Raw genomic sequence first — 20,405 nt, 5'->3', positions numbered from 1 at the left:
TGGGGAACGCTGCTGGCCATTGACCTGCACAGGGGCAGCTGACATCTCAGGGTTGAGCTAGAAATCACACCTTGACCAGACAAGAGCAGAGGCATGTCAGAAACAGTGGCATGGCCAAAGACTTCAATTTTTAATGCAGCTGTGAGACCAGTTGGGTTTCCAAGGATGTGAATATTATCCTTGGTCCATTCCTATGCTCACTGCCTGTTGCATAGTCCAACACATATCACTGCAAAGAAATATTCCCTAATCTTTCTGGTTTTCTTAAAGCAGCTTGTTTTTCTCCTTAACATCAAACTACAGCCCTTAAAACCACTCTAAATAATTAATCTCCTTTGGTTTTACTCAGGTGAAACAAAGACACCTTGCCATCTCCCCTTTCTTACCTGGCTAGGTGTCCTACCTCTCAATATCCTCCAGTGGACTGCCCAGTCTACAAATGATGAAGATGGTGCAGGATATACCATGAAACAGGAGGAGTCTGGAATTCTTGTGTGGAAAACGGACAACGCTGCCTCACCTCTGCTGCTGCCAAGATGCAACTTTCGTCTCTCTGAGTGTCTGTGTATAAATACCTTTTACCTTTCCCACATAAGAGCACTAAAGAAAAATCACCTGGTAAGCACAGTGTTGGTGTTGTTTCTTTTCATTGCTTTGTACAAATTCCTTTAATTTGCTGCTGTATTTTTCTGCTTTTGAAGAATTGAGAAACTGTACTAAGAGCACTAAGAGCAGTGAGAAAGCATTCTTGTTGCAATTTTGCAATAAAAATGGATAATACAATGACTGCCATGCCAGTGTCCAGTACAATGCCACTTACTGCCAACCCATACAATAACAAATGTAAGATTCACACTAAAAGTCATAAAATCCTCTGCTCCTAGAGTCACATGGCAAGACAGGAATTTCATTTTGCATTTTTATGAAATGTATGCACCTCCCTCATTTCCATGAACAGTCCCATAAGAAAAAAAACAATTACGATGAAGGAGCTCACCAAATAAATTTGTTATGCTGCAAGTGATGAATTTTCACCCAGCCTCGTTTCTCATGTGCTTAACCCCTTTCACTAAAGAACCACCACTCACCAAGACCACTGCCAGGTATTAGGGCAGGCATAAGAAATACTGAATAATATGCTGTAACTCTTCTTACACATGAGACAGGAGCAGAAAATTACAACAGCCTCTTCTGCATTACAAAACGTGAACCTAAGAATGAGTGTGTTATGATCTACTGGTGACAAATGAAGCTAATACAAAGCTTTGCAGGATTTCAGTTTCAGTAACATCACTTAACTTCTCAGACCTTTAAAGGAGGCATATTTGATGAACACAGCTGGGGGACAGAATGGTTTTGGTTATTAAAGCCTGGTGTGGTAGGGAGGTGAAAAATTACAGGATAAAGTCAATAACTGTACAGCTGAGGAAGAGCAGAAAACAGGAGGCCAAGGTGGCCAGTACTTTTTAACAGCTTAGATGCTATGAGTGAGAGAGCATCACTGATGGACATCACTGGAGAAGTTCCCAACTGCCAGTGGAAAGGGTTGGAACAGCTGAAAAGAAACTAAGATAAAAGCATCCAAATGTCAATGAGAACAGTAGTGCACCTACCTGAGAGTACGGGAACCCAGTCACATGCAGGAATGACACATACTTACTGCCTTATCAGAATTACTGTTAATCGTCCTACTATATGCTAAAAGTCTGCAGTAGACACTCCTGAGGATCCAGTAGTAGCTCCACTTCCAGAAAAAAATAAAAGGAGCAAATACCCATGTGCACCAAGAGTAGATGTGGATTTTGGCCTCCAAACTATGGCAACCAGATGTTGATAAAGTAACATGATTTTTAACTCAGCACGCAGCTTATTTGTCAAGATACAACATTCAGAAACAAGCACTGGAACAGTTCCACTAAACACACACACTATATATTGTTCCCACAGACAGTTAATTATACAGCTTAGTGGAAAAACCTCATTAATGTTATCCAGTTTACAGAAAGTATTTATATTTATCAGTGGAACAATATCTTGTAAAAAACACTTGTCCGATTAGACGTGTCTTCCCTTTTAGAGATGAAATAAAGCTCTGAACTACAAATTTTGTCCACTACCAACCAATCATGCAGCAATCAAAAATGAACATTCATAAGAATGAAGACAGAATCAGAAATTAGGAGGGCAGCATCATAAAAGATGGGTTATGCAAGGGGTTTACTTTTTATTTACAGCAAATATATTACAGTAAAAAAGCTTAACATGGCTCATATTGTGGTTGTGTAAGGATGATACATATGCTTACATCAAACAGGTTTAATTTCCTTGGCACTAACTGAACCAAATGCTAGGATTCAACACAGAAATAAGAAACAGAACATTTATTAGGCAAACTCTACATTAACTGTACACATCTGCGACCGGAGTTTCAATGCAATCCAAAGAATATAAACAAGCCATCAGGATGGCAAGAACTTTTTCGACGAACATGTTTAAACCTCAAGACAAGGCTGTCTGGCACCATTTAAAAGTTGCTGTACTGAACACAGTGATTTTAAAGAAATGTCATAGATGATTAAGACACTGAAAATTCACTACAGTGAAAAATCCCGTTATTTTCCTTATTTCTTTCATTTTTTACTCCCACAACACAAGAGTGTTAAAAGGTTGCATGGCAGACAAGCTGGATGCAACAGCTGGAGGGTTTTCCCTGTCAAGCAAAGTGACTTGCAGCAAGAGACATGCTTTATGCCACAAAACCGATGATACACAGCTTGTGTGGGTTCAGATAAGAAGATCTAAGAACAACAAATGTTGAAGCCTTATAAGCTCTCTCCATTATAATCAGAATCCTGAGAAAAGCAGGGTCCAAATTACTCCAAGTGAATTTAGGCTCACTTACATACAACAAAATTGTCCAGATACATCAACAGTAGTAAACAGAGTTAATGCAGTGTTAATCTTTTTACATTTTAATGACTAGCTATAAAAACAGAAACTAGCATGTTATAATCTGTTTACATTTCCTGAGCTTAGTTAAATCAAGAAGGAATGAACATTATAAAAATCCCGGTAAGTCACCAATAAATTAAAAATGTACATAACCTCTATAGCTTAAGCCTTACAATGCTCAGAGTGAAGTCTGCCTATCCGATACCACGGCCTTTCCTTTAGGCCTCCTGCACAGAAACCATGCCATTAACTTCACCGGCAGTACTGAGATGCTATGGAATTGTAGGTCTTTTTTTTTTTTTTTCTGCTCTCCAAGTGCCCTCCTAGCAGACTATGCGATAGCCTTTCCTAAACAAATCATAGGAGAGCATTCAAAAACTGCAATGCTCTACTTCCAGTGCAGGAGACAATGTTCTCAGAAACGCAATGTGCTACTGAAATTCAAATTTACTAGCAGCAGTTATTTGGGTGGACTCTCAGCTCCTGCACATAACATCACTACATTGGCAGCAGGTTTAGTATCCTTTGGGGGAACAAACCAATGAAAATCTACACAGAAGACTGGAGGAAAGACCCTTAGCAATAAAGAACTCATCTTAGCGGTTTCTTTAAAAGCCAACATCTTGCATTTGAGAAAAGCACTCGACCTACATGAGTCATACACATGTTTATTTATGCATGTTTATTTCCTGCATAGAGAATAATGTGTACCTTGGAATAAAACCCAAGCTTTGAGAATATACTGAGAGTATGGGTATTTGTAAATAGTGCTATCAGCAGATTAATTCAAACCCAAATGCTCAAACTCAATTGTCTCAAAGACTCGCAGAGCACGAAATTTGATAAAACAAACTACTTTTAAAAAAATTGTCTGCTTATAGCATGATTTTTATTTTACGGTGTAGAGAAAGAGAGGTAGAATGGTTTATCTCCTCAATATCATTTTCTGTGCAGTATTTATAAAGTATCAGAAAAAAACTATAGATTTTGGTGAAAATGCCAGCTTTCCCCCTAAGAATTATATGGAATCTCTTCTTTCCACTGAAGTGCTGCAAACTAAGTAACTGGAATGTGGTTCAGAAGAGCTCTTCTTCCCATTAGCCTCACTCCATAATTTTTGTTACCAAGTTCTGCTTTTAAGAAGTCATTGCAGAAATACTCCTATACAGGACTCAAAAACACCTAGCAGATGCAACCTACCCAACAAACTACATTTACCAGCCAAATAATATCATGTCTGCTCCTAAAAAAAGCACTCGCTCTTGTTCTACTTACATGATCCCTCTTATTCATGCTACTGAGAGGGACAAAAGAGGTATGGAAGGCTACGACCCTTCCCCTCTTTGGTGACGACCACAGGTAAGAGCATCATTGTCACTCTGGCTGGCAGGAGCTACAGGCAGCTTCTGTTCCTGTCACTATCCACCCTCTGCAGCGGGAGGATGGATGGTGCTTTAGTGATGAGCGCTCCTCAAAACTGGTAGGAAGGACAAGCTGACCAGGAGAGACAGCTTAGTAGAAACCACATTGGTAAGATAAATATCCATCTTTCCCTGGTGTAAGACAAGCCTGCAGTGCTACAGTTTTCATGATTGTCATTTAGACAAGGGAGAGAGATGAAAACATCTGGGGTCCTGCAGCTGCAGACATGACAAACGTGATCCAGAGTGCAGTGCATTTCCCACTGAGCCGAGAGCCTCAGACCCAGCAGTGCCAGGGAAAGGCAGGCCAGAAGCAACAGGGTGGGATGTGGCAATGAGGGCTCCATCCCTGACCCCTGCTCTTACAGCATTGTGAGAGATGATGTATCTGGAAGAGAAGGACCTGCCTGTTGACATTTCGGGGAGCACAAGGCTGGAGCTCCAGCCTTATTCACATAGCAGCGACTGTTCAAGGGTGGGATTTGAGCCATGAAAGTCAGACTGCTGCATGTTGACCTTTAATTTACCCATAGAAAGTCAAATAAATTACATTAAATTAAATTCAGACAAAACAGATGCTAGCTTATTTATTACAAAGCTCAGCTTTCTCTTTCTTTCAACTTGTTTTAGAGACAGGCAGCTCCTGGGAGCAGACCTTCACTCTAACTCAGTCAGACAAGAGCAGCTCCATAGAGATGGCCAGAGTGACTCTCCTGCAGCAATACCAGCCACAACAAGACCTGACTGTCCCTAGGGATGCCCTGCAAAGGCACATGAGCACCATTGTCCCCTGCTTGCTCTCTACACTTCTTGCCTCACCCAGGTCTTCTCCCTCCTTCCACATAAACTGGTGTGGACTCACAGTGGAAGACAATATTTTGCTGCCAACATTGCCTTCTATTGTCATATCTTTAAAGAAATCCATGAATTGATTAATATAAAGAAGTATTTACTTCATTTCAGAGAAACCAATACTGCCCTGCAAATATATAACTTGTCATTAATTTTTGATAGGCTTGGGTAAGGAAGCTTGTGTACAATAACAGGGTCACGTTTACAATACAGGTTGGAAATGGTTTTTTTCTTTCGGTTGTAGCACTATGAGACAACCAATGCTACTGTACTCAAATAATCAACAGGCACACTTCTCCTTTTTACCTGTCCTCCTATCTGTCCTTCAATCTGCTCCCTTGCAACAGCATGCCTAAAAGCAGAGCTACACAATTAAGAGATGCTTTGCTTTCAGCCACACATGCTTTATACACAGTCTATTTTGTCTCTTTTTCTTTTGTTCTCTGGAAACATTACTCCCATTAATCTCAACTTCAAACTATGATCCACCAAAATAAAAAATTTCAAGTACAAACCCAAACATTATTGCTGGGTTATGGGTCAATGTAAACTGACCAGAGTCAATGCCACCCTAAAATTCACTTTACAAAAGTAAGGATTGTTCGATTACATTTGCTGACCATAGACAGCTTCTTTCACTATTCATACAGTTTGAAGACTGAAGATTTGCTGGGAACAAGACACAGTCCATGTCCTCTGGAAATGAATGGAACTAATAGCCATCATCATCATCCATATCACAGCCATAATCTGAAACACACAAAGACAAAGGTATATAAAAATGTAAATATTCCAGGTAGATAGAAGATACAATAAAAGTATTACTACTTTCGGGTTGTTTTCCTGCTGTGTAACTAGATGGTAAGTTTTGCCTTAAGTAAGCATTTTAAAAAAAACAGGTATTTTCTTAGTGCTAAACAAAAAGTTCTTGCATGTACTTTCCTTAATGAAATAAAATTATTTGTAAGCATGTATGTGTAAATATATCTTCTCACTTGTCACTGGACCCCCATTTAGGAATACTTGGCACATGGATATGTGAAATACTTGTTTTAATTTAGAGGCTAAGGTGATCAAGCCTGATTGTCACAAGTAATTTGGAACATGGTGTCTGATAAGCAGCAGCATACATTTACAAGTAGGCACAGTTCTCACTAGACATAGCCACCAAGAAAAAAGCTGGCTTGTTTATATTATTCATGGATTTATAAGCTGAAACTGCAAGGGTTCAGAGATAGCTCAGAGTTCCCATCGACATCAAAGGAGTCATGCAACAAATCCTGACCTACGCATCTGACTCAGATCTCCTGTATCTACTTACTCCTACTCCAAATTTTGCCCATTTTTTTTTTATCCAGTTTTGTATTCTTAAAACAATGCCGAGTGCAAAGACTGTGTGATGTGTGTGTCAGAAGGCAAGTCTGTGTGTTTCTAATGCACCAATTTCTCTTCTGTGTGCAGTGAATGAAGTGAAACAGATACTTTCTGTTGCGTAGTCAAACCTACGAATAACTATTACATATGAGAATTCAGTAAAGTTAACCTCTATATTCCAAATTCAATACAGTGCCAACATTTCATCCAAGGAGTCAAGCAAATGCTCGGAAGCAGAATTAAGTGCAATCTATAATAATTTGCGTGGAATGGGTGAAGTTCACCATCTGTAATTCCTGGAGTTACTCCAGGCAGACAGGTCTAAAACCCATGAAGAAAGCAGTTAGAAAGGAGTAATTTGTTCTGCTGAGCAGCTCTACACACCTGGGTTTGAATTCTGGGAACACTCCTTTCCTTTTTTTTTTTTTTTTTTTTTTTTAAAAAACTCTGATTTTTCAGCTGTCGTCCAGACCAGACAGGGAGTAGTGGAATGTTCTCAGAATGGTTTAAAAATAGTAACATTTACAAAGAAAAAAAGCTCAGTGACCTTTATTCTATTTTTGTGGGGGGTTTATTAATAAACATAGACCCACCCTCCCCCACATGGGTGCCTTTTCTTGGGAACATTATTCTAATAATAAATGCAGGCAACAAACTGTTTTTCCTACAGTTCAGCAATTATTTTCCAGTGGAGAAATCAATTTAAAAGCAACAGACACTTTTGTGAAATGTATACATATTGTCCATGAAAGCTAAATTAATAGTACTGGAAAGATTTTTGCAGCAAATAACATTTCAGTAGGAAACTTATTCACATCTTCCTTTTTCATAACCCATAATTAGCAGCTCGCATTTAAAAAATATTTTTGTGTATTCTCAAAGCTTAACTTCTAAGGGGAAGTTTTTAATAAGGGATAAACATGGATGTGTCCAGCTAGGAAAAACTGCAGCAGAGAAGATACTGCCTTTTCCTGCCACCAAAGAAACCTAATTAAATGAGTGGCTTTGCTGGATAACCCAAAGAAATTAGCACACATCTGTGTACCATACAGCACACCGTACGCAATTAATACAATTTCTGTACTTGGTGAAGAACTATTTCCTGCTAACACTTTCCCCAGAAATGGAGTGTGACAATTCATTCTGGTTTGAGCTGGACAGCCACATCCACAGGGCTCAGGGACAACCTGGACATCGCTGCAGCCTCAGCTGAGAAGGCAGACAGGGGCAGGGGCAGGGAGGGGGCAACGAGCCCCGAGCACTGCTGACAGAGGGGTTACTAACGCTGTAATTCCTCAGATCCACATTAATAAACCTAGTTCTGAGAAGGCGTAACATCAGTTTGTTCTTGAGAAGCCCTCTTAGCCTAAAGCTCGAGATGCAAAGTTTTCTCAGGAAGAGTCTCTAAGAAGGTCAGGTTTTGGACAAGGGTGACTCCAGGCTTTCCCACAGGAATGGGCAATGCCGGAAAGGGAGCAGGAGCTCTGCATGGGACGAGCTGTGGAGGACAGGGACGAGCAAGGGAACACTGCCTGCCTGTCCTCAGCCCTGCAACAACAAACCCCACAGCACCAGCAGACAGTAATTTAGTCAGCACCCCAGCTTACCATTCCCTCCCATTAACTGCAAGGCACTCATGCAGTGATCGTCATCCTCTTCTATTTCTTCCTCTTCCACCTCTTCGTCAGGGTTGTAAGCTACTGGGCCACTCTCCACTAGCACAGTTGCTGGTTTTTCTAAGTCAGAGGCTTCTGCTTGTGCATTTGGAAAGGTCATCTGCAAAAAAAAGAAAAGGGGACAGTAGAGCAGCCCTTCCTCTTGTTTAACATTTGTACAAAACTTGGCTAGAGGCTTAGCTGTTCTGGGGGACAGGCAAGTTGCTCAAAGAAACGTTGCCTGAATGCAAGCTAGGCATAAACACCCAGTTTTCACATAATTCATAGCCAGGTAACCAAAATATCCAGAGATGGTAACAGCAGAACAGGATCCTCTTGCAAGCACAAGGTAAGGAGAAAACTGGGAGTAAAGGCTCCTCAGCAGAGCTCTGCAGGAAAACTTACCACCTTTTTCTCATTGTGGAAATGAGGAAAACTCACATCAGGCCTATTACACAATAACAACGTTATTGACACTTTAATGATAGCAAAAATGTACCCTTCAAATAAGAAAAAAACCCAACATGTATTAGTTTTGACAGCTCTGGTTGGATTTATTCGGAGGCACAATGAGCTGTGGAACAAATAGCACTCTTTAAACAGCACTTAATGTGATGGCAGAGCACTATGTTGATAATACACGCCAGCACCTGTAACATGACCTATGAAATTCATCAGAATAATGATCTCCAAACACTAACTTGGGAACTGATCACTGACAGGACCCATTCCATACATGCACCTCCCCAGCTGCTCCAAGGTTAGGCGGGACACAGCAGGGCAGGGGAGAATGGGCAACGTTGCAAGGAGACAGAGGTGAATTTGGAGAAGGTAATATTGTCTTCAGTTCACTAATGACAGATCTGGGACTGGGGCAGGAACCAGCAATGTGGTCTGCCCCAGCACAGCCCAGGCTCTGGTCTCTCTGGACCTCTCACTTCCATGGTGTGCCCAGTCTAGGGCTTCACCTCTCTCTCTCATCCAGGGAAGAAACATCACAGGAGCTTTATCTCCACCAGCTTTGTAACAGGGCACTTATCACCTCTGTTCCGTATTTGGACTACTTGGGGTTTGTACACTAGAGCCTGTGGCCTAAAAAGACATCCCATTGAAGAACATTAAAGATTAACCATTAACACTGCTTTGCCACATAAGCAGTTTTGAGAAGGGAATACTTAACAGTACCTGTCACTAGTCAGCAGTTATCAGCACTGAGAGTCATCTTCCCTACCAGGAAAGATGAAAAGACTGTGACCACTTCCTTGGGAAGGACAGTGGTGAGGTGCTCCTCCTAACAATGAACGGTCCAAAGGAGACCAGGAAACCCCAACTCCTCTGGTCCCTACCACAAGAAAAGTCCTACAGTGCTTCAAGTTTTAAATTACAGTAAACAGCTATGTACTGCTGCATCTTCTCCAATTCCATTGGCAGTAAGTTCTGATTTGGCGCTGTAATTTTTTTTAAAATTTATTTATTTATAAATGTATTTACTTGGGATGCAGTAACTCCCAGAATCCCTGTAACTCCAGGCACTTTAGAGATATGCCATAAGAGAAAATCCCTGTACCAGAAAGTTGATAGTCTAATTATTCAAACATCAAAGCTGTTCCTGAACTTGTCATATACCATGACAGTCAACCTAAAGAATCTGCCTGAGTTTTTCAAAGTCACCTAAGGGTTTGCTCCAACAGCTTATTAATAGGGCAAAAGACACCCATTAATTTTAATAGAAAATCAAGTATTTAGATATTTGGATCACTCAAAGACAGGTTTTCATGATTTTTTAATGCTCAAATTAATCATATTATTTAGAGGAACTTCCCTCCAGTTTATTTTATGTTTCCTACCACTGCTTTTGCCTCTAGAGTGATCAAATTGAGTCCATCTAGGTTTTCAGTAGAAGCAGAAATAGACCCACCAGTTTGGGACGAATCGGCACTATAATATATATCAATTTATATGCCTGAAAGTATCCATCTGCTCTGAAAAAGTGGGTAAATATAAAGGAGCTACAATTGAGTCATTATTTTTTAAAATTGCACCACGCTAATTAAAATGTGACCTTCTTCTAATTATCATGTCCACTCCAGACTGCTATACTTCTAAAAATGTGCAGAGTTTTCTAATGAGCACAGCATAAGAAGTGAAAATGTATTTCCCCAGGCAGGATATCAAACTGTTTCTGAAAATCCATGGGTTTTAGTCATTTTAAAAATAAGGCAGTCAAACAACACCTTTAAATAGAACTTCCTGAATTCACTTCCAGACATCTTGGAGTTTGGCAATTATCTTTATGTATGGATGGGCCATTGTCAAAGCATGTTAAACTACTGGAGGTAACTGGTTCACTTTCAAAAGGGTGTGTGTTACATGTTCATGGGAAAAAGAAGGACAAATACTTTTGGTATATTAGAAACAGAATTTGTAGATACAGTTATTTTATCATACACAAAATGCATATGTCTACTCTGTACAGTGTGAAAATAATAGTGAAAGAAAGCAGCTTTCGCTGTGACACTGATAATAATCATGATCCCTTCAGCAGAAAATGCAGGTGCACAAAACCACCCCAAGGAGGGTTTCTGATGGTGGCCAGTACCAGCAGTAACTTTTCTATGGCACTATTATATTTTCAAACTAAACAAACCAACCAACCAAAGAGTAAGCCATGCTATAGGGTAAGCTGTCACTGTGTGTCTCCTCACTGTCTCCTGCAGAAGCCCAGCCCTTCCCTTGGCTGCACAGAAGCAGCGTTTTGCAACATCCCCTTTCTCCACAGGGATGGTCCAAGTGCTGAGAAGTCAGCACAAGCTCTGCCCTCTCCTATTCCTCCTACCCACTTGTCTGATATATACGTTTTTAGATGCTTGCAGGGAGTCTTCTCTTTTCTGCTGTCTAACCAGGCATTATGAGGCTGTGCTAATGTTACTGATGGTTGTAAGTAAGGGCAAATCTTGGTCAGAAAACAGGCAGCCTCAGCTTTGCAGTGTTTGCTGTAACCAGCTCCTGGTCTGATCAGAGAAACAAGACTCTCGTTTCTTTTGTCCATATCTACCACATAACCAGAGCTGGGCTGAGAAAGGCCTGTGGGGATTTCCAAGCTCAAACTGTTGCACTAGGAGAAGTGCTGGACTTTACATACCTCTTCAGTGGCGGCCTTTTTAGCAAGCTGTGTTGAAATCAAGGGTCTTAATCTGCAAAGAAGGAAAGAAGAAATGGCGAACATCAGAAAAGTTACTTGACACACAAAGGTTTGACACAGAGTATTCACTCTCCAAACAGTGAAATCATTCTCCTAGTGTTATGCTGTGCAATTATTTTTTTAAAGTAATTTTTTAAAGTAAAGAGTGGAGAGCCACAGACTCCACAATAATTAATACACACATTCCTTTGTAAGCGTCTGCCCCACTTCAGGATAATAAGAAAAGATGCCAGTCGACGAGCACAGTAGCAAAATCTCATCTCAAACTGCAGCCCCAGTCTGTGCCAAAGGTCTTTGAAATAGATAGTTTTGTCACATATTACAAAAGTCAAAAGACAACTGATTTTTTGGAAGAATGCAGACATGGCAAAACCAAGCCACACTCTGAATTACCCAGCACCGCTCTGCAACTGCTTCCCTGTATTTGATGCTATATACAGGATACCAGTAAGACTGTGCACACAGGATATCATAATCATCACAGGTGAAATTCTAACTTCCAGCTATAGAAATCATCAACAAAAACAAGGGGACCCCTGAATGAGAAATGACAGAAATTGAACATAAACATTTTAAAAAATTCTGCATCAGATACGAAAGACCTGCATATTTGGGGAGAAAAGATGGATCAATATTACTTTACAGCTAAGTGTTAAATATTGTTCTTTCTGAAAAACATTTCATAGCCTGTTGTCTCCTTATTGCCACGAAGACTGTTCTCAATCCATCATTTAGTGTTGCTTTCTGGTCTCTCCTCCTCATCTAGATGTATCTAGCCACAAAGAGGATGAGTTGCTTTCTACTGAAACACTGCTCAGACAGCTCCTCAAGTACGCCTTTTAACTAAGTCTAGGCAAACAACTTAATGAATGCCAATTTATGTCTCCAGAGGTATAGTGTTTTATGATAAGCAGTATCTTTCTTCTCATTTTTCTATTAGTCATTCCTCCCTGTTAACACACAGATATTGGTTGTTTTCCTACTTATTTATTTATTTCAAATAATCAGCAGGAGAAAACAAAGCCCCTGACAACAAGCAGGGGAGACTCAGATCATTATCTCTGATGGAGAAGACAATATTAAAATACAAGATATTGGCTAAGATCCAAAAAAGTTCAGAAACTGGCCATCTCTGAAATGCTTTACAAGATTCGAAAGGCATTTCAGCAACCAGTGTAGTCCAAGGTGCCTCCTTACAGTAGATCTAAATAAAAAGAAGCCACAGGAATGCTTCAGGAGCTGTACTACTGAAGGATCCAGATCACACTATTCTGCTACAGATACTTCTTGTCACATTTTGACCCACATAAACTATCTATTACTTACAAATCCTGGTAGACTTCTGGGCTTAGAGAGAATGTATTTGAAGGCATGGACACACTCCTCCCTATGTTCCTGACCTCCTCTTTCCTTTATCTAACCTGAATTGTAGAGTTTTCACAGAATCATAGAATGGTTTGGGTTGGAAAGGACTTTTAAGGGTCATCCAGTCCAACCCCCCTGCAGTGAGCAGGGACATCTTCAACTGGATCAGGCTGCTCAGAGTCCCGTCCAACCTGACCTTGAATGTTTCCACAGATGGGGCATCTACCACCTCTCTGGGCAACCTCTGCCAGTGTTTCACCACCCTTATCGTAAAAAATGTCTTTCTTATTTCCTAAAATTTGAGATGACCTACCTACTGTCAATCACTGTTTTCCAAAAGTCACCCTGTTTAGATGTTTACAAACATATGGATGCAGCAATGTCAAAAGGTTATGTAGCTGAAGGATGCTAATTACCAAACAGGTTGTATTTCATTGACGTGACTGAAAAAAAACCTACAGGGGTAAGAAATGAAGGACTTTTATTTTAAACCAGTAGTAGTGATTATTGCAATTAACGTTGTACCAAAGATAGCACCTATTTCCTCCTGCTTCCAAAAGACATCAGACCTCCCTGTATCACCCTGAAATCTTTCCTCCCCCCAATTAAAATCAAGCTGTTGAGTAAGACTCACAAGGTAATCAGAAACTGCTGACATTTCTTTTAGAGCAAATTATACATGTGCTCACACAGTGAAGAAAACAATCACAGCTATAGGAAGCAAAGAGTAAACATTCCAGTTTCATTTTAATTAAAATGATCCCCTAATGAAAATAAAAAGATTCATGATTATAAAAAGCTTATTTGCAAACTTTAGTGCTAAATCCAAGAGCCCTTCTATACCATTTTTCAGCAGCAAGTGTTTCTCACACCCAAGCTGAAATTAAAGCTGTATTTCTGTTCCATGATTATTGCTCACAAAGTATACATCTTCACTTCGTTACTAGAAATACAGGGCTACCATTTGATTTGGGCAATACAGCTTCTCTCTCAGCATAATATCTAATGCATCCAAAACCAGCAGGTCAGATTCTGCTCCTGCTCTGGCTGTTCCACTCCTGCTGCAGCGCAGACCTGGAGGGGTCACTCGCCATGGGGGCTGGACAGCCCAGCTCACTGCGCCTCGGTACTATGTGCTACCTACAAACACGAGCGATGAAACCAGAAAAAAAAGGTAAAACCGTCACAAAAAGAAACAAAAACTTATTCCCCTCCCTGAAATAATGTCTTTGATTAAAATTATATAAAAGTTATAAATACATAAAAAGAGAAGTGATTTCTTTCCCTTGGCTCTCCTTATGCCTATGGAGAACTCTACTATTACTGTACAAAACAGTTTATAAGGTTTTATAGTGGGGTTTTGTTTTGTTTCTTAAATGCCCCGATGCCCTGACCTCCTTAAACCAGAGCAGCTGCTGCCACACCAGCCATATGGAGCAATAAATTACTGGCTGCCATGGCTACGGAGATGGGCTCCTTCTGCTGTCTGGCTGCACCACAGAGGGCAGAAAAAAGTGTCTTCATGGAAAAGCATGACTACTTTTGAGGCTGGGATAGGTTTGAGTATTAATGATCAAAAAAGCACCTTGAAAAAACAAGTAACTGAAGTATCTTCTCCAACTTTTAATGTGCAGGACTCAACCTCATCTGTAAAAGGCTACCAAGGTACACACACATACACACTATACATGAAAAATCCTGTCCATCACAGCTCAGTCTGAAGTCAGGGTTGCCAAGTTCCATAAATAACATTAATAACCTGCCTCAAAATATGACCCCATATGTACTAAAGCACCAACAGTCTCTATTGCAAATGTAATGTCTGGTCTTCAGTAGTTGTTCACTGTTTATGATGATTTCTAGTTTGGGGCACTTTCATTATGAACTTTGCAAATTAATACAGTACCTCGTGGGAGGCAGTAACAAAACAAGCAACTTTCTGAGCAGCAATGTGATCCGTAAAACGGGAAGAAAAGATTTCATATAGCCCCAAGTGTTATATCCACATTTCAAACTACTTCAAAGATTATGCAGATCTACAAATGCTCATGTCAGCCAACACATATAACACTGGAAGCAGATAATCTTGACATGTTCGCAACAAAAACTAATGGCATAGTACATGGCATCAGAGGCTGCTCCCTGCCGAATCTGCTCTGCTCGCTGTTGAGATGTGCACGTTAACATCTAGGTTTGTCCTCCAGCTTAACAATTTAAAAGAAGATTCAATATAATAGCTTCTGACAGTGCTGGAGATCACACAGACTGAACTTTCAAAGTGAGCAAATTCTCTGAAAAACAAGCTGGCTGTGACAAACAACTGTTTTTATTTTGCTTATTATTTAATAACAAAAGATTACACAGCACAGTACATAAAATGGAAAGAGCACTGCGAGGTAATAAAAGCACCTCACTTGCATCAGGCTGTTTGCCCACCAAAAAGGTTTACGATACCATAACAATCTCCTCAGTGCAATCCTGCAAGCAATTTGGAAACTCAACCAAAGCTGTGTTTCTAACTGAATTTTAATTTAATCCATCCAAGTAGGGAACATCTTATTGCTGCTTACCGCCCATACTAATTTTATACACTGATGATCCCAGAATACCCGATGGAAACCAGAGATACAACAGAGCCCACAGCCACAAGCCTGCAGTGTAATTATGCAGGTCATCTAAGACAAATGCCCATAAAACCTGTATATCCATACCACATGCTTTTCATACATATGCCACTTTAGTGACAGAAAAAGCTACTGAGAAACGATTTGGCAAGAGATCGGTCAGGTTCTCCATACTGGCTGAGATTCTCCTCCCACCTGAGGCCAGATGGTTTTGCCTCGGGAGGTCAGTTTACCAGACATCTGCGTAAGAACAAAATTAATATAAATGTTTACCCCACCTAAGAGCACCCTTTAATTAGGTACCATCAATGTTATCCTTACCGGAAAGCTGGGAATTACCTCTCTGCAAGGATTTAATACTCTTGTTGGAAACACAACAGCATCAGGAGATACAGACCCACCGTTCTGCCATTAGGTCAGGACAAAGGGGTGACCCTCCCGGACTCAGACCACTGCTCTTTTCCACAGGGCGAAACAGAGATTACAATAAAGAACCCAGAGCACTTCACGGTTTCCACATCCAGCTGCAGATCCCACCATCGTTTACAGCCGCTTCTGGCTGAGAGCTGGGTGCTCACAAGAGCCATTCCCTCCCCTAGAAAGGGAACCGAGGTGCATGGCCAGGGCCATGGCTGGTTGTGACACCAATGAACAGCTGCACGATGCCTTGAGGATGAGCTGGGGTGTAAGGGTGCGTTGTGGCACACTAGAAGTTCAGATATAACCACAACATCATGCTCTGCAGAAAAATAAAGATCTCTGATGCTCATACCTTGAACCACCATGAATGTGAGGCAGGAAGGTATTTTTGGCTTTCTGAAGGCCAGGCTGACCAGTCATTCTCCCAGCCCAGCTCACCATCAGTGTGAAAGCCCCAGGGAGATTCCCTGAATCACTCCTCTTAGTGATAGGGCTGCAGAGACCCCAATCAGGGACCAAAAGACACCACCTGAACAGCACGTCCACACTGCAATGAGCTCAGCTCATGCATAGTAAGGTCCCTTGGAGCTGGCTAACCCCCAGTACTGCCAGCTGTACAAATGTGACTGATGGAGCAGTAGGCTGGGTCTGAACCCTCCTAGATATTATCAGACACCTGGGCAGCAGGACTAGGATGTGCTGAGCAGTGCCTGAGCCAGCTACTTCTAGCTCTGCTCCAATACATCTACGTGAACTGCACCAACCACAACAACACAGCCAACCTTTTCCTCTGTTTCCAGGCAAGCCATGCTACAGAAATAGCCATTTCAAGCAGAAAAAAAAGCAAAGCTGAAATGACAACAAAAACTTGAGTGAAATGAGAAATTGTTCCCACTTCTGATTCCCACTCAGTCATTTTTCATGCTGGATCAGAGGAGATTTCATCAGCACAGCATCAGACGACGCAGTGCTGAGAACATCTTCAGCACTAATGAGATTGGCCTTTTCTAGCAAATGCACAGGCTTAAGTATCTAGGGACCAAAACTCACAGGAGCAAACTGGCAAAAAATAAGAATCTCTATCATTCACTAAAGGATATATTTATCAGCAAGGAACTAAGCTCCTACATCAGTCACCAATACACTTTTGAAAAGCAGGACCTTTGCTAATGTATTGTGAACTAAACACCTGTTGCAGAGAGGCACAGAGGCCATGATATCTGTCTTCAATAACCCAACTCAGAGTGGGGAATATTTTCCTGCATAGCTGCAGCACTCATTCCTCCATTAGATGCTGTAAAACAGCAACTTGCTGTTCTTTCCACTGACTAAACCAAAAGATTTTCAACAGCAAAAATGAAAAGAATGAAATCTAAGGCCACCTTATTGGGACCAAATGAAATTATGCTACTGCAGCAGATCCAAAACAATCTCTGCACATATCTGCTTCTAAAGGAAATTGCTGCAGAGCATGGGAAATTACAATTGCTCCAGGACAAGAAAGGCTGACTGATCTAATATTTCTGGTCAACACACCTTCTTCCTGGGTTTGTCAGTAAAGATACTGATGAGCTCATCTCTCCACAGGTCAGGAGAATATTCATTGAAAATATGCTATTTCTTTCACCATGGAAATTTTTCCAGATGAAATGATGTCAGCAAGGCAAATCTGCACCTTGCTGGGAAAAGCTACTTAAAATAAGGAAGCTATGAAGCATTTTAATGAAGGTAAATGAGTAATCATGATGGTCTCAGTTAAGCAAGTCTAATGGCAGTGTCACTTTTAAAACATGGGCGTAAGAACTCATGCGGTGACAATCCAAATACGTCTAACTATCTTGTAGTGTGGTCTTTCAAACGGTGACAGTGCAGAATGCATGTTATGACAGAAAGCACCATTATTAGCAGATAATGCAAATAGAAATAATTCTTAAATCGTGTTTGGAACTATAGTAACAGAAATGAAATTTAAAAAGCTAAATGAACACATTATCATCTCAACAGAAGGATTACGTTATTGAAAAGTTCTCAGCAGTAGCACTGCCTTCTGTTTCTGGTGCAGATATATTTTTCGAGATTCAAACAAGGAGGATTACAGATATTTGGTTTTGGACAGGTGTTTTGATCAATCTCAACCTCATAAAAACAGCTAATGAGGCAAAAGATGAAAAGAAAAACATCTTAGTAACCTGCAGTCTCTGAGAACAATCCACTGAGGTTGTTATACCCAAAGGTGATGCCAAATTTATCGTTAGATCTTCCCTGCTGACATTATAAGGACAAAAATCATGCTAGGCAAAGTACTAACTCACTTCTTCCATCACCTCCGATAGCATACGCCACCGTGCAAATTAAGTTTCTCTCACCCGATTATGCAGCCAAAACTAATATTTCAAAATTCAGGTAACTATAGATTCATACAAGTAATCCATCAAGGAATAAAGATGGATGACAGATTTTTTTTTTTTTCCTTGTGTCTGGTCTATTATACATTAAAGAGCAATTTCACTGCCAGCCATCTGGAAATCAATGTATTCCAAGCTTTATTTTATGATTACCAACATTCCCCTTCGTAACTCATTTCTAATTATAAGCAATAAATCATTCCTTCTTGCTTGTAATTTATAACACCCAATTAAGGCAAACCTCTTATTTAAATAGCAAATCTAGCTTTAAAACATCACATATTTTGAGGTATGCACAGAACATCTAATCAAGCAGCCGAATGGTAGAATGATGATTTAACGTGGCTTTTGCAGCCACCGAGGAGACACGTGTGGAAGAACCCACTCTCCCCTGTGCCCCATGGACACCAGGACTTTTCAAAACTGAAAGTGCAGGTCTGTCTGATTTAATGCAGAAGAGATTGACATGTAGCCAGGACACAACTCAGGTGTCCTTGACAACTGGTGTCAAGGCTTCTCTTTACCGTATCGCAAAATGAATAAAGAGGCTGTAACAGAAGAAGCAGCTGTAGGCTGGTCTAGTAAGAAGTTCTGGACATTTTCTGATTTCATTTCAGGAACTGGTGGTGAGAAAACGCAGCTCTAAATTTAATATTTAAAAAAACAACTCAAGCAACTTTTCCTGTGCCTGGATTTGCATTCAAGAAATGGACTGGCCTCCTCCTCCCAAGCTGAAGGACACCACCACGCACCGCCCAGGCACTCGCCGTCTCAGCTACCCTCTGTCGCACAAGGTTTTGCTGGTGTTAGCATATAGCATGGTGCTTGGCATGAGCATGGCACTCACTCGAATCACTCCCCATCCCTCACGGCCAGGAGAGGATCAGGCAGAACAAAGCAGTTAAATCGTCTGCAAAGAAAAGGTGTCACCAAATACCAGATTATTCCTTCGGGGAGAAGTCTTTAATGGTGGTTTCCTACGTTGGAATGTTGGTTTCTTACCAACAGAAAAATATCAAAGAAACGTAGTGGAGGATGACAGATGAGACCAAACAGGGTGGGTCCAAAACCACTGGCAGGGACACAGAGAAGTTTGTACTTCTATTTATTCTTCAGTGTAGGTCTGAGTAACAGGCATGTGAGTGCAAACACAAGAGAGAGGCTTCTTATAAATAGTTCTGCTGGGATTTGTCCGTTAGAAAAAAAACCTCTCTTGTCAGAAAAGTATTTGATACAATTTTGGATACAGAATTTATTACATGAGAAACTGATCTCAGGAACGTGGAAGTGGTTCCCACTGAGATTTTATTCGGTCATCACACAGCTCAAGTCTGTTCCAGCTTCACATCATGTCATCTGGTAAGCGTTTACAGTAGGAATCAAGGGAACTGGATTTGGAAAAAATCCATCACAACTGACCTAAATCTGATCTGACCTGAATAATCAAATTAAATACCAAATTCAAAAATGGCTAGACAGAAGCAAGGAGAGGGAATTCATCAGCCGCAGGAGTTATCTCATGAGTTTCCTTTCCTCAGCCATACAAGAGGGTGAAGCACCCCACTTTTTTCTTCCCAAAGAGTGGTGGTGATGGAGACAACATGAGCATCCCCTTGTACCAAAGGTATCAAAAGCCAAGTGCATGAGTGCTGCAGGCTCCACTGTGTTCCCTTTCCTTTTCAGATACCACTCATTCCTGAGAGAGCAGCGCTTGGAAGCGCGTAACAGAAGATAGCAAGTAAATAAGAAAACCCAAAGAGAACACCTTGGAAGGGCAGCGGTGACCATGTCTGTGCCATCTGGCCTTGCCTTTGCCATACAGTTACCCAGAGTCATCCCAGTGAGCGTCCTTGGCCAGCACGGTGCTTGGTGCGTGTTGCTGGAACAACCACCCGGGTGCAGGTAATGCCGCGTTAGACCCACAACCACACCAGCCCACCCTACAACTATGTGTCATATTCACAACCTGTCTCATCGCCAAGGCTTGCCTGTATTGCTGCTTCAGAGTCTAAGGGGGTCTTGCTGCCAGCATCACTTTATTCCTAAGAGACCGAGCTGAAGATGTGCAGGTGCAGCACCACCTAAGCAAACACACAGCAAGTCTCCATAGATGGATCATTATTTATGTAGACCTT

General features: G+C 41.0%; 1 protein-coding gene across 3 annotated transcripts in view; it reads right to left on the bottom strand.

The window, feature by feature from the left end:
• Nucleotides 1–2,200: 2,200 nt before the first annotated feature.
• BRF1 (BRF1 general transcription factor IIIB subunit) overlaps nucleotides 2,201–20,405 on the bottom strand; it is a 179,327-nt gene continuing 161,122 nt past the window's right edge. For all 3 annotated transcript variants that reach the window (XM_074820977.1, XM_074820979.1, XM_074820980.1), the window contains 3 exons: nucleotides 11,397–11,448; nucleotides 8,207–8,375; nucleotides 2,201–5,975 (listed from right to left, as the gene is read on the bottom strand). In XM_074820977.1, coding sequence (XP_074677078.1) covers nucleotides 5,938–5,975; nucleotides 8,207–8,375; nucleotides 11,397–11,448 — 259 coding nt within the window. In that variant the 3' untranslated portion in view covers nucleotides 2,201–5,937. The remainder of the gene's footprint in view (nucleotides 5,976–8,206; nucleotides 8,376–11,396; nucleotides 11,449–20,405) is intronic.

The sequence above is a fragment of the Strix aluco genome, chromosome 4 (genome assembly GCF_031877795.1).
Source record: "Strix aluco isolate bStrAlu1 chromosome 4, bStrAlu1.hap1, whole genome shotgun sequence".
NCBI classification, from domain to species: Eukaryota; Metazoa; Chordata; class Aves; order Strigiformes; family Strigidae; genus Strix; species Strix aluco.
The sequence above is the reverse complement of the archived record's forward strand: the minus strand, read 5'-3'. Positions and strand labels throughout refer to the sequence as shown.